Source organism: Dendrobates tinctorius, unplaced genomic scaffold (assembly GCF_039654945.1).
Source record: "Dendrobates tinctorius isolate UK_male_01 unplaced genomic scaffold, ASM3965494v1 ptg000030l, whole genome shotgun sequence".
NCBI classification, from domain to species: Eukaryota; Metazoa; Chordata; class Amphibia; order Anura; family Dendrobatidae; genus Dendrobates; species Dendrobates tinctorius.
The window spans coordinates 39,745,680-39,760,110 of NW_027361698.1; the positions used below are offsets into that span (position 1 = coordinate 39,745,680).

Below are 14,431 nucleotides of genomic sequence, written 5' to 3' on the forward strand. Positions count from 1 at the left end.
GTATCCATTGCCAACAAAGGAGCATTTTATCTGAAAAAGAAGCAGAGAAGTAGGCTGTGTAACATTAAGAGTAAGGGCAGCATGCAAGAAATCTACATAAAAAGGTCTGATGTAAGTTATGCTTGGAAAAATCCAAAGAAGAGACTTGTTCTCTATTTTAGAATTTCCCATGTTATATGATTTGGAAACATTATATTCCTACATTCAACCCTTTATTTAGTGGGAACTTGAGTTGTGCATTGGCTTGCTGAGTTTTCCCTCATATGTTTAATTCTGATGGGAACATTCAAGTATCTTTTGTTACAATGGATTCCAAAGGCTTGCAATCAATGGACTTTTTGTATAGATTTTCACACTTGAGATCCCCAGCAGAAGAGCAAACCCAATGATCAATGGGTGCATTTGACATTCCAACCTCAGAACATTTAAAATCTGCTGATACTGCTCCACCATGTTCTAGAGAAGTGAAATGTTTCTGTCTTCTTTGTTCATTCTTAAGAGTTTAATGTACTAAAGAGTCAATTTTTGTTCTCTGACTAATATACTGATTAACATGGCTGGAAAAATGATGATATAAATTGCAATGATCAGTCACAAATTTATATTGAATATCCAGTTTGGATTAAATTTATCTATAGAGGGTTATTCGCATGTCAGACATTTATGGATGTGGGAAAAATTAAAGCAGCAGGTCATATCTCAAGGATTCACTCCCATGTTTAGAACACCGTTTCCCCTTGTCTCATCGTGGTCACCTTTACACTAAAGGGACTCTGTCAGTAGAATCATATACTGCCTAGGAGGGTTAACCCTAGTGACAGATTCCCTTTACTTCTCTAGCAGGCACTTCAACATGTGAGGCAGGGGTAAGTTCAACCCTGTCCTCAATATAATTGCAGATCCCAGTGGTTGGACCCATATCTATCAAACACTTACTATATGTCACGTCATTTTATGGGCTGACCTGAGTTTCAGTTGTGATAATGCAACCACTAGGGGCAGCACCGGCAGGTAGCACCATCAGGATACAGCCAGAGGTCAGTACACGGAGCAGCAGTGTAGTTGGAAGGGTAAGCAGGAATCATAGTTAGGATATAGCCATAAGTTGGTACACAGAGCAGCAGTAGGATCTTGAGGATATGCAGCATTTGGGACAAAGCTAGACTAAAGGCTGGGAGCTCAATAATCTCACAATGAATGAAGTGCATTGCCAGGTTTAAGTAGTGTGCACAATCGGGAAATTACAGGGTGAGCCAATCAGGAACTCAGGTTGGAGGCATCAGGAACTCAGGTTGGAGACATCAGGAACAGCACAGATACTAGTATCTGATTTAGCAAGGAACTGTCCAGTGAGTTTAATAGCTCAGAGGGAAGAGCTGCCACCTGATGCACAAGAGTTGCTGGTTTGGAATCCTGACATATCATGTAGATATTCCATAAATGTTTGTGATAAAAATATGCCTGCAAAAGTTCATAATCATCACACAGTTTTTTGTTAGCTGTGCCATAACAATTTTAATGCATGTTTTTTTCCCATGGAATTATAATAGTTCTTTTAGCTATTCACTTTGTTCACAGTAAGAACACTTCATAAGACTTCTCTAATCTTATCATAAAAAAGCAGCAGTGTAGTATGCTATGTCCTTGATGTTGGCCCTCCCACAGGAGCTTTTATAGCGCCCTGCTCAGCATGTAATTTCAGTACTAACTGTGCTGAAATGAACATTAATCCAGGCAGATGGGGTACCAATTGACCAATCTTCCCTGAAAAATGTGAGATTGCTATCTGAAAATTTTCCCTGCTATTGCAGTGTCATAAGCTTGGTTCAATTTTTTCATTGAAATCTTATTCATCTGTGGGCTTAGGAGTCTAATGAATGGTCTTACTCATTGATACCCATTTATGTTTGAGTTTGCATATAAACATAGCTCTACCATTGAGTAGGACCATGCCCTGGGCAATAAGCCTAAAATTTCCAGCTTTTTTGAATGCCAATAAACGCTATGTTAATCTGTCCAGTACATCTGCCAATAAAGCAATGTATTTACTGTGACAATTTGTATTTCAAATGGTCTGTATGAGATTAGGATAACATGACTGCCTGTTCTAGAAAAGTTGCCATTTTTTCCAAAAGTTGTCAAAGTTATTGCACAATAGCGAAATGCAAGCAAATCATAATGATCAATACCAGATACAGCTGTGAATCAGGCCAGTTTTTGCCACATGTCAATGGCTCTGTTGGAACTTCTATCTGAAGCCTTGAAAAACAGGCATTCAGGCATTTACATTATTGTATTTGTTTTAATTAAGTATACCTTTTTTCACAATTAAAGCACAATAATATGACAATATAATAATAAATAATAAAATACAGTGCATCAATAAGGACATTGACATTAAAGGGAACCTGCCACCGGAAAAAATGCTCTTCACCTGCAGTTATAGGTTTAATCTGCAGGTTAATAGTGTTGTGAACCTGCCCAGTGCCAAAACACTTAGACCCAGGCTACCGGGAGGAAATTAACTTTATTCCTCCCGGTAGCATTCCGGTTTCAGTTATGGAGATGGTGCCGGCACGAGTTCAGTCACTGCTCTGTGTATAGTGAGCGGCGGTTGCAGCCACTCTAACGCTGAGTTGCTGTCAGGTTACAGCCGCTCACTATGTACAGCGCGGTGACTGCACTCATGCCTGTGCCAACTCTGTGACTGAAACGGGAACGCTGCCAGGAGAATAAAGTTAATTTCCTTATGGCAGCGTGGGTCTGAGTGCGGGCATTGGGTAGGTTCATCATGCGATTAACCAGAAGATTAACCCCATATCTGCAGGTTAAGAGCATTTTTCCAGGTGACAGGTTCCCTTTAATGAAGCAGATGGAATCACTTTATGCTCAGTCTAACCTTATTTTTGGAAACAAAATCCACTGATACATACTATATAACTATCAAACTGGCCATATACCTGTATAAAGGACCATGTGATAAAACACTCCGGGATCGCCTTTGCTGGGGTCAAAGGTCACGTGCGTTCAGCATGAAACTCAGGCGCACAGCCGGGATTCGGGTATAACTGACACTGAGTCAGGTTTATTAACGGTGAAAGCAATGCATAAAGGAAATAAAACATAAAACAAATCCTTGCCTGTCCGGCACTAACTAAACAAGGTACAACCTAACTACCAACTGGCGGGCTTCTCCCGTCCAGCCAAACCACAATTGCAGTGGGCACTGCTTTCACTCACGTGTGTCTCTCACACAGACAGGCTCTCTGTGTTCCCAGGCTGAGACACTCACACAACCACCTGGCATCCTTTTATATCCGCCTCCCATTATTCATTAGTCACCAGGTGAGATACTGACCAGACTAGGCCACATAGGAAAGGTATCTGGGCGAGATATACCTGCCCTCATCCACTATTCCCACATAATTCTCACAACCAGAATAAGTGTATCAGGACACTCCAAATACTATAAATCCTACAAAAATCACAGAGTCATTGTCCAAGCAAGAATGTAATAAAAAATACCAAAAAGTTTATTAAAAAAATGCAAGGCATAATACATATAGCAAATCAAAAGAAACAAAGCACAGAAAAAGGCTCATGTGTGAAGGACATCATAACATTGATTGTATCGCAGGATAGGGAAAAGCTGTGCAATCAGATCATCAAAAAACCATGATTCATGTTACTCAAAAGTGCTAAGGAGTAAGACCATGTAGTTAGATGATCCCAAAAACCATAAAGTCATGTATAGTGGGTAGTGACTGCTGTAAAGATCTGCATCAAACATCAAGCATCACAACTAGAGTTGAGCGATACCGTCCGATACTTCAAAGTATCGTATCGGATGGTATCGGCCGATCTTTAAAAAAAGTATCGGTATCGCCGATTCCGATACCGGAAGTCCCATTCAAGTCTATGGGACTTCCGGTATCGGAATAAGAAAAACCCTTTCCTGCCCTTGTACAGCCTCTCTGGGGTCTGTACGGGCCTTTCGGGGGGCTGTGCCGGCCTGCCAGGGGGTCTGTGCAGGCTCCGGTGGTCTGTGCCGGCCTGCCGGTGGTCTGTGCAGGCTCCGGGGGGCTGTGCCGGCCTGCCGGGGGGCTGTGCCGGCCTGCCGGGGGGCTGTGCAGGCTCCGGGGGGCTGTGCCGGCCTGCCGGGGGGCTGTGCCGGCCTGCCGGTGGTCTGTGCAGGCTCCGGGGGTCTGTGCAGGCATCGTCCGATGGGACTACAAGTCCCATCGGGCGATGCCTGCTACCATGACAGTGATTGACACATTAGCCAATGATGGGACAGTAGTAGTCCCATCATCCGGCTAATGTGTTAAATGTTAAAAAAAAAAAAAAAAATACTACATACATACTACATGCATGCTACATACATACTACATATATACTACATACATACTACATACATGCTACATACATACTGCATATATACTACATACATACTACATACATGCTACATACATACTGCATGCTACATACATACTACATACATACTACATACATACTACATGCATGCTACATACATACTACATGCATGCTACATACATACTACATGCATGCTACATACATACTACATGCTACATACATACCACATACATACTACATACATACTACATACTACATATATACTACATGCATGCTACATACATACTACATACCACATACATACTACATACATACTACATACATACTACATGCTACATACATACTACATATATACTACATGCATGCTACATACATACTACATGCTACATGCATGCTACATACATACTACATACATACTACATGCTACATACATACCACATATATACTACATACATACAATACATTCATACAATACATACATAGACATACAGTACATATAACATAGAGTAACATACTTATCAATACTTGTCACATTGTTCCCCGAAGCCATTGTCTTTTCCGGGATAAATATTAACATAACAAACCACAAAAATACTCACCCACGATCCGAAGCAGTCCACGAGTGTGTCCCACGACGATCTTGGGTAGAGAACTGCAGCATCAGATGATGCTGCCGTTCTCTACGGGCTGCAGGAATCCAATGACGGAAGGTAGGTATCCTTCCGCACTGTATTCCTCCGCCACTTAAAAAAAAAAAAGTCCCTAGTCTCACTTTATGCCATTGCTGCGTGGGAATTTCCCACACAGCAATGGCATAAAGTGAGACTAGGGACTTTTTTTTTTTTAAGTGGCGGAGGAATACAGTGCGGAAGGATACCTACCTTCCGTCATTGGATTCCTGCAGCCCGTAGAGAACGGCAGCATCATCTGATGCTGCAGTTCTCTACCCAAGATCGTCGTGGGACACACTCGTGGACTGCTTCGGATCGTGGGTGAGTATTTTTGTGGTTTGTTATGTTAATATTTATCCCGGAAAAGACAATGGCTTCGGGGAACCATGTGACAAGTATTGGTAAGTATGTTACTCTATGTTATATGTACTGTATGTCTATGTATGTATTGTATGAATGTATTGTATGTATGTAGTATATATGTGGTATGTATGTAGCATGTAGTATGTATGTAGTATGTATGTAGCATGCATGTAGCATGTAGTATGTATGTAGCATGCATGTAGTATATATGTAGTATGTATGTAGCATGTAGTATGTATGTAGTATGTATGTGGTATGTAGTATGTATGTAGCATGCATGTAGTATATATGTAGTATGTAGTATGTATGTAGTATGTATGTGGTATGTATGTAGCATGTAGTATGTATGTAGCATGCATGTAGTATGTATGTAGCATGCATGTAGTATGTATGTAGCATGCATGTAGTATGTATGTAGTATGTATGTAGTATGTATGTAGCATGCAGTATGTATGTAGCATGTATGTAGTATGTATGTAGTATATATGCAGTATGTATGTAGCATGTATGTAGTATGTATGTAGTATATATGTAGTATGTATGTAGCATGCATGTAGTATATATGTAGTATGTATGTAGCATGCATGTAGTATGTATGTAGTATGTATGTAGTATGTATGTAGTATGTATGTAGCATGCAGTATGTATGTAGCATGTATGTAGTATGTATGTAGCATGTAGTATGTATGTAGCATGCATGTAGCATGTATGTAGTATGTATGTAGTATGTATGTAGCATGTAGTATGTATGTAGCATGCATGTAGTATGTATGTAGTATTTATTTTATTTTTATTTTTTTTAACATTTAACACATTAGCCGGATGATGGGACTACTACTGTCCCATCATTGGCTAATGTGTCAATCACTGTCATGGTAGCAGGCATCGCCCGATGGGACTTGTAGTCCCATCGGACGATGCTTGCACAGACCCCCGGACATCAGCACAGCCCCCCGGCAGGCCGGCACAGCCCCCCGGCAGGCCGGTACAGACCCCCACAGGGTGCACAGACCACCGGCAGGCCGGCACAGCCCCCGGGCAGTCCACACAGCCCCCCGGCAGGCCGGCACAGCCCCCCGGCAGGCCGGCAGAGACCCCCGGAAGGCCCGAAATGACGGCGCATCATGATGCGCACACACCGCGCATCATGATGACGTCAGGCCGTCAATCAACTGAACTTCCGATTCCGATGCCGAATTCCGATATTGAAAAAATATCGGAAGTCGGTATCGGAATTCCGATACAGCAAGTATCGGCCGATACCCGATACTTGCGGTATCGGAATGCTCAACACTAATCACAACACCCAAAAGATATATCATATAAAACATAAGGTGCTCAGCTTACTCATTCTAGTGCCTGCCCATGTGATGTCCAGTGCAGCCCAGATGCGCGTTTCACGTGAGCTTCCTGGAAGGGCTTATTTTTGGCAGCTTTTTTGAGTCGGTCTCAGAAGCATAGTTGACTGTGGATACTTCTAAAATGACTTTGGACAGTGCACAGAATGACACTCTATGCTTTTTTAATGTCAATAGTCCTGTCGATGGATATTACTGAATCCTGTTTTTCAGGGCTTCAGACGGAAGCCGCGATGGAGGCACTCATGTTTGCCAAAAATGTGATGTGATCCTGACCTAAGAGTGAAGTTTTTTTTAATACATATGACAGAGATGTTTTTCTAGTCTCATATAGCTCATTTAACCCCTTAACCCCGGAGGTTTTTTCATTGTTGCTATATATCATAAACAAGAAAAAAACGCGGACGGCACCGCTGTTACCGTATGGTTTCTTATGTAGCGCGGTATTCAGAGAACCAACCACTGGGAATCCCGGGTGCCGGACCTGGAAAAAGATAATCCTAGGAATCCACATAGAAGAAAGGCCGCACTCTTTGAGATGAGAAGATTTTCACAGGTTTATTGACATATAAATTACATGTCAGGCCGGGGGAGTGACATATCAAGTGCAGAAAAGGCTGACAACGGCCGTTTCGCGCTGTTCAAGCGCTTCAACGGGTCTACCCGTTGAAGCGCTTGAACAGCGCGAAACGGCCATTGTCAGCCTTTTCTGCACTTGATATGTCACTCCCCCGGCCTGACATGTAATTTATTTTCATTTTTGCGTTTTCTTTTTTTGCTCCCCTTCTTCCCGGAACCATAGATTTTTTATTATTCCGTCAATATGGCCACGTGAGGGTTTGTTTATTGTGAGACGAGTTGTACTTTTGAAAGACACCATTAGTTTCAATGTATTGTGTACTGGAAAACGGGAAAAAATTTCAAGTGAGGTGAATCTGCAAAAGAGATGCAATCCCACACTTGTTTTTTTTTATCATGTTCACGAAATGCTAAAATGGCCATTATGATTCTTCAGGTCATTACGAGTTCATAGACACCAAATATCTCTAGGTTATTTTTTATCTAAGTGGTGAAAAAAAATTCTAAAGTTTGTTAAAAAAAATTGCACCATTTTTCGATACCCGTAGCATCTTTACGTGATTTCGGGTTTTGGTGAGGGCTTATTTTTTGAGTGCCGAGCTGACATTTTTTAAAAAAATATTTTTAAAAACATTTTTTCACTTTTGGCATGCTTCAATTGTCTACATGGGAGACTAGAAGCTGCCATATTCTGCTCGGCTCTGCTACATACAGGCGATGGTCAGATCGCCTGTACGAGTATGTAGCAGAATTGCACACTTGCCATGAGCGCTGGTCAAATCTAAACAATAAAAGTACAAATACGCTACCGTTCAAAAGTTTAGGGTCACTTAGAAATTTCCTTATTTTTGGAAGACAAGCACAGTTTTTTCCAATGAAGCTAACATTAAATGATTCAGAAATACACTCTATACATTGTTAATGTGGTAAATGACTATTCTAGCTGCAAACGTCTGGTTTGTAATGCAATATCTTCATAGGTGTATAGAGGTCCATTTCCAACAATCATCACTCAAGTGTTCTTATGGTACTTTGTGTCTGTTAACTGTGTAAGAAGGCTAATTGATAGTTAGAATACCCTTGAAAACCCTTGTGCAAGTATGTTCGCACAGCTGAAAACAGTTTGGCTGATGAGAAGCTATAAACCTGAACTTCTTTTGAGCTAGTTGAGAATCTGGAGCATTACATTTCTTGCTTCAATTAAACTCTCAAAATGACCAGAAAGAAGAACTTTCATGTGAAACTGGACAGTCTATACTTCTTCTTAGAAATGGAGGCTATTCCATGCAAGAAATTACCAAGAAACTGAAGATTTCCTACAACGGTGTGTACTACTCCCTTCATAGGACAAACAGGCTCTAACCAGAGTAGAAAGAGAACTGAGAGGCCCTGCTGCACAACTGAGCAACAAAACAAGTACAATAGAGTCTGTAGTTTGAGAAATCGATGCCTCACAGGTCCTCAACTGGCAGCTACATTAAATAGTTCACGCAAAACGCTAATGTCAACATCTACAGTGAAGAGGTGACTCCGGAATTCTGGCCTTCAGGGCAGAGTGGCAAAGAAAAAGCCATAGCTGAGACTGGCTAATAAAAGGAAAAGATTAATATGGGCAAAAGAACACAGACATTGGACAGAGGAAGATTGGAAAAAAGTGTTATGGACAGACGAATCCAAGTTTGAGGTGTTTAGATCACACAGAAGAACATTTGTGAGACACAGAATAACTGAAAAAATGCTGGAAGAGTGCCTGATGCCATCTATCAAGCATGGTGGAGGTAATGTGATGGTCTGGGGTTGCTTTGGTGCTGGTAAAGTGGGAGATTTGTACAAGTTAAAAGGGATTCTGAATAAAGAAGGCTATCACTCCATTTTGCAACGCCATGCCATACCCTGTGAACAGCGCTTGATTGGAGCCAATTTCATCCTACAACAGGACAATGATCCAAAGCTCACCTCCAAATTATGCAAGAACTATTTAGGAATGAAGAAGGCAGCTGGTATCCTATCTGTAATGGAGTGGCCAGCACAGTCACCAGATCTCAACCTCATTGAGCTGTTGTGGGAGCAGCTTGACCGTATGGTACGCAAAAAGTGCCCATCAAGCCAAACCAACTTGTGGGAGGGGCTTCTGGAAGCATGGGGTGAAATTTGTCCAGATTACCTCAGCAAATTAACTGCTAGAATGCCAAAGGTCTGCAATGCTGTAATTGCTGCAAAGGGACCATTCTTTGACGAAAGCAAAGTTTGAAGAAGAAAATTATTATTTCAAATAAAAATCTTTTTTTGAACCTTGTCAGTGTCTGGACTAGATTTTAAATTCATTTGGCAACTCATTTGATTAACAAAAGTATGAGTTTTCATGGAAAACACAAAATTGTCTAGTTGCCCCAAACTTTTGAACGGTAGTATATTTGGTATCGCCACATCCGTAGTGACCTATAAAACTGTCCCACTAGTTAACCCCTTTAGTGAACACCATAAAAAAGGCAAAAAACAATGCTTTATCATCATACTGCCGAACAAAAAGTGAAATAACACGCGATCAAAAAGACAGATATAAATAAACCTGCTACCACTACAAACATAATCTTGTCCCAAGAAAACAAGCCCCAATACAGCGCCATCACCAGAAAAATAAAAAAATTATAGCTCTCAGAATAAAGAGATGCAAAAGTAATTATTTTTAATATAAAATAGATTTTATTGTATAAAAGCGGCAAAACATGATAAAAATGATATAAATGAGGTATTGCTGTAATCATACTAAGGCCGGAGTCACATTGGCGAGAAATACGGAGAAGTGCTATGCGCAAAAAAATCGCATTGCACTCGTCCCAATATTAATCTATGGGGCAGTTCCCATCAGCCAATCTTTTCTCGGCCGTATTATACGTGCTGAGAAAATCACAGCATGCTGTAATTTGCACCGTATTACGCCCAAAAAACGCCAATGCAAGTTTATGGGGGCGAGAAAAATACGGATTACACACGGACCAGACATGTGACTTGCAAGAAATACGCACTGCTGTCCTTTAACAAAAGCCGACAATTCAGTTCACAATACAGTAAAATCACACTGACATGTTTAATAAAGAATAGAAAGAATAGATGTATACACATAGAATACATATATACATATGTATACATACATGTCATTGAGACACATATATATATATTTTTATATTTCATAGTGCTCTACATTGCATAATAGCCTCTAAATCAACTGCCGGTTTCTGTAAAATCATTACAGAACCCGACATGAAATGACACATGGTTTACATATAGTAAACCATTTCATTTAGCTTTTTATGTCTTTGACTAATAATTAGATTACTGTATGTGTGTAAAATTTGGGACATGTAGGTGTTAAATTAATGGGTAAATTTGTTGAAAAAAATTGCGTGGGTTCCCGTGGTATTTTCACAGCCAGAGAGGGAAAGCCAGTGAGTGAGGGCAGATATTTAAAGCCTAGAGAGGGACCATTGTTTTTGGGCCCCCCTGGCTAAAAAAAATCTGCCCCCCAGCCACCCCAGAAAAGGCACATCTATAAGATGCGCCTTTTCTGGTGTTTAGACACTCTATTCCCATTGCCTTTAGCAGTGGATCATGGTTTAATAATAGGTTAATATCACCTTGCTATTGAAACGTGACATTAAGCCAGGTTAATAATGGAGAGGTGTCAATAAGACACCTATCCATTATTAATCCTATAGTAGTAAAGGGTTAAAAAAGACACACACACATTAATTAAAAATTATTTTAATGAAATAATTACACAAAGTTTTTGACAAAATTTATTATGCTGCCAATCCAAAAGAACCCCTTGTTCTCCTGTAACCAAAAAAAATAAAAAAACGACAATATCCATACCTCTCTGCTGTTCAGTCAGGTCCCCCACTGAAATCCATCACAAGGGGTTAACTAGTTTACAACCGGGACCAATGCTAATGCTATCGGCCCGGCTGTAAACCACTGCTGAATGAATGAAATCATGTCTGAGCAGCCTCCCCGGCTGACCGGAGATGAACTGATTAGCGTGGGAAATTTTCTGAACTTTTCCCCATGCTCCTGAGTTCGCCTCATGTCAGCCGGGGACTTCGTGCTGCCTCAGTGACGTCAGTGGTAGTCACTGAGGCTGCACAGCCTCCCCGCCTGACCTGCGGTGATCTGACAGCATGGGAAAAAGTTGCTTGCTGATGTAAAGTAAACATGTGGGAAATGTTACTTATTAAGTATTTTATGTGACATATCTCTGTGATTAAGGGCATGAAAATTCAAAGTTGGAAAATTGCGAAATTTCCAAAATTTTTGACAAATTTCCATTTTTTTCACAAATAAAGCAAGTTATATCAAATAAATCTTATCTCACTATCATGAAGTACAATATATGTCATGAGAAAACAATATCAGAATCACCGGGATATCATCCGCTGTAAACCACAGAGTAATGACTGAGAAATGACCAGAAATGAACTGATTAGTGTGGGAAAGTTTCTGAACATTTTCCCATGCTGGTGAGTTCACCTCAGGTCAGGTGGGGAGTCTGCGCAGCCTCACTGATGTCAGCGGTAGTCACCGAGGCTGCGCAGACTCCCCGTCTGACCCGCGGTGAACTGACAGCATGGGAAAATGTTGCTTGCTGATGTAAAGTAAACATGTGGGAAATGTTACTTATTAAGTATTTTATGTGACATATCTCTGTGATTAAGGGCATGAAAATTCAAAGTTGGAAAATTGCGAAATTTCCAAAATTTTTGACAAATTTCCATTTTTTTCACAAATAAAGCAAGTTATATCAAATAAATCTTATCTCACTATCATGAAGTACAATATATGTCATGAGAAAACAATATCAGAATCACCGGGATATCATCCGCTGTAAACCACAGAGTAATGACTGAGAAGCTGCCTGCGCATCCTCCCCGCCTGACCGGAAATGAACTGATTAGTGTGGGAAAGTTTCTGAACATTTTCCCATGCTGGTGAGTTCACCTCAGGTCAGGTGGGGAGTCTGCGCAGCCTCACTGATGTCAGCGGTAGTCACCGAGGCTGCGCAGACTCCCCGTCTGACCCGCGGTGAACTGACAGCATGGGAAAATGTTCAGAAACTTTTCCACGCTAATCAGTTCATGTCCAGTCAGGCGTGGAGGCTGCACACACAGCTTTGCATTCATTTCTATGTGGTTTACAGCCAGGCCGGTCGCATTAGCACTGGTCCCGGTTGTAAGCTATTTAACCCCTTCAGATGGATTGCGGCATGGGACTTGACTGTAAGGCAGAAAGATATGGGATATTGTTGCTTTTTTATCTTTGATTTTTTACAGGAGAACGATGGCTTCCATGGATTGGGAGTTAAATAGAGATGGAAAAAATGTGTGTTTATTTTTTTCATTAAAAGTCTTTTTTTAAGGTGTGTGAGCTTTTTTAACCCTTTCAGACTAGTGGATTAATAATGGAGAGGTGTCTTATTGACACCTCTCCATTATTAACCAGGCTTAATGTCACCTTACAGTAGCAAGGTGACATTAACCCCTTATTACCCCATATGCCACCCACTACAGGGCAATTGGGAAGAGAGCGGATAAGTGCCAGAATTGGTGCATCTTACAGATGCGCCGTGGCTGGGGTCAGATTTTTTTAGCCAGGGGGGCCCAAAAACAATGGTCCCACTCTAGGCTATTAATATCTGCCCTCAGTCACTGGATCCATTATATGTCCATTTTGCAAGCCGGCAAGAAAATCTTTCCGTATGGATGCCATACGGATGTCACACGGATGCTTACATGCGAGAATATCGTATCCTCGCATTGCACACAGATGACATACAGATCTACAGATCACTGTTCAGGGAACATTTCTGCGATTCTCATCCATAAAAAACGGACCGATATTTTATAAGTGTGACTCCGGCCTATTGCTCTTTGTGTACTGATCAGTGAGTGAAGCCGTTTCGGACATGCCGCTATAGCTGAAAGGCGACAGCTCCCAGGAAGAAAAAAGTTAATTTTCAGTAAGGCAGCCAGACAGCATTGTAGCTCATTTTTCTTGCAGATTAACCCTATATCTTCAGATATAGGGGACCTAACAGTTTTTCAATTAGTTTTCAAACAACACATTTCAAGTTATTCCTTTAGTAACAGAGTTAGCATAAATATATGTCTATTAAGAATGAAGAAATCTACCCACCCACATATAATGTTTCTAATGTTAAACTGTAAGCAGCTCAGGACATAACGGAAACTTGTTTTCTCCTCTGCTAAAGTTTTTTTTAGTTTCTTAGTACAGCACTATTTTAGGTTAGAGGATTGACAGATACAGCATGGTAATTGCTTGGAATACATTAGACCGGGTACTTCTTTGAATTGTTTTTTTTTTCCAACCGTTTGATGGTAACTAGGGAAGTTGGCATCTTTCCCTAAGACAAGATATTTGTATTTAACTCACACAACAGAAGCATCTATTTGCCAACTGCTGGCACAGAAAAATAAATTAGGAAATGTTAGAGTATCATTAAAGAAACATAATTAGGTTTTCATGACCACAAAAAATATTTTTATGAACAGTATTAATGCCGCCTTAGATATTTAAATGGCTTTTATGTGACAATATCTACAATTCCCATCTTCTTGGATTATTTCTCTTGGCAAATATTTCACATTGGTGGTAGCATCTGACATTGCCAATGTTCTTTCTGAGAAATGACATTCCAAAAGTCGACTTTACCAATATTCTATTCAAAAACCACTAAAAAGGCAATCAGCATCATGCTTCATGCTGCACAACATGCCAATAATGTCAGCAGCTTCCAGGGAACTTGTGACATAAAAAAATGGAGAGTTATACAAGAAAAATAGAAAAATGTGTGATCCACGAAGCTATCATTTATCCATCAATCTAAAATAACCACTGCCATGAAAGAACATGGATTCGTTTAACAGTTTATATAAATAGTAAGAATAATATTTGATGCTGAGTGAATGGACAAGAAAATGATTCCATGGAAACACTGGTTTAATGATGTCTCCAAAATTTGCTTTTATAAACGAATTTGTGGAGTAGCTTACAGTTAAAACTTCACCAAGT

The 14,431-nt window shown here is 40.5% G+C and overlaps 1 protein-coding gene across 1 annotated transcript in view; it reads right to left on the minus strand.

Annotated features, from left to right (window-relative positions):
* Positions 1-286: 286 nt before the first annotated feature.
* Positions 287-14,431, minus strand: part of LOC141086080 (uncharacterized) — a 44,328-nt gene continuing 30,183 nt past the window's right edge. Inside the window, exons 4-5 of the mRNA XM_073571775.1 lie at positions 2,190-2,259; positions 287-493 (exon numbers count right to left, since the gene is read on the minus strand). Coding sequence (XP_073427876.1) covers positions 287-493; positions 2,190-2,259 — 277 coding nt within the window. The remainder of the gene's footprint in view (positions 494-2,189; positions 2,260-14,431) is intronic.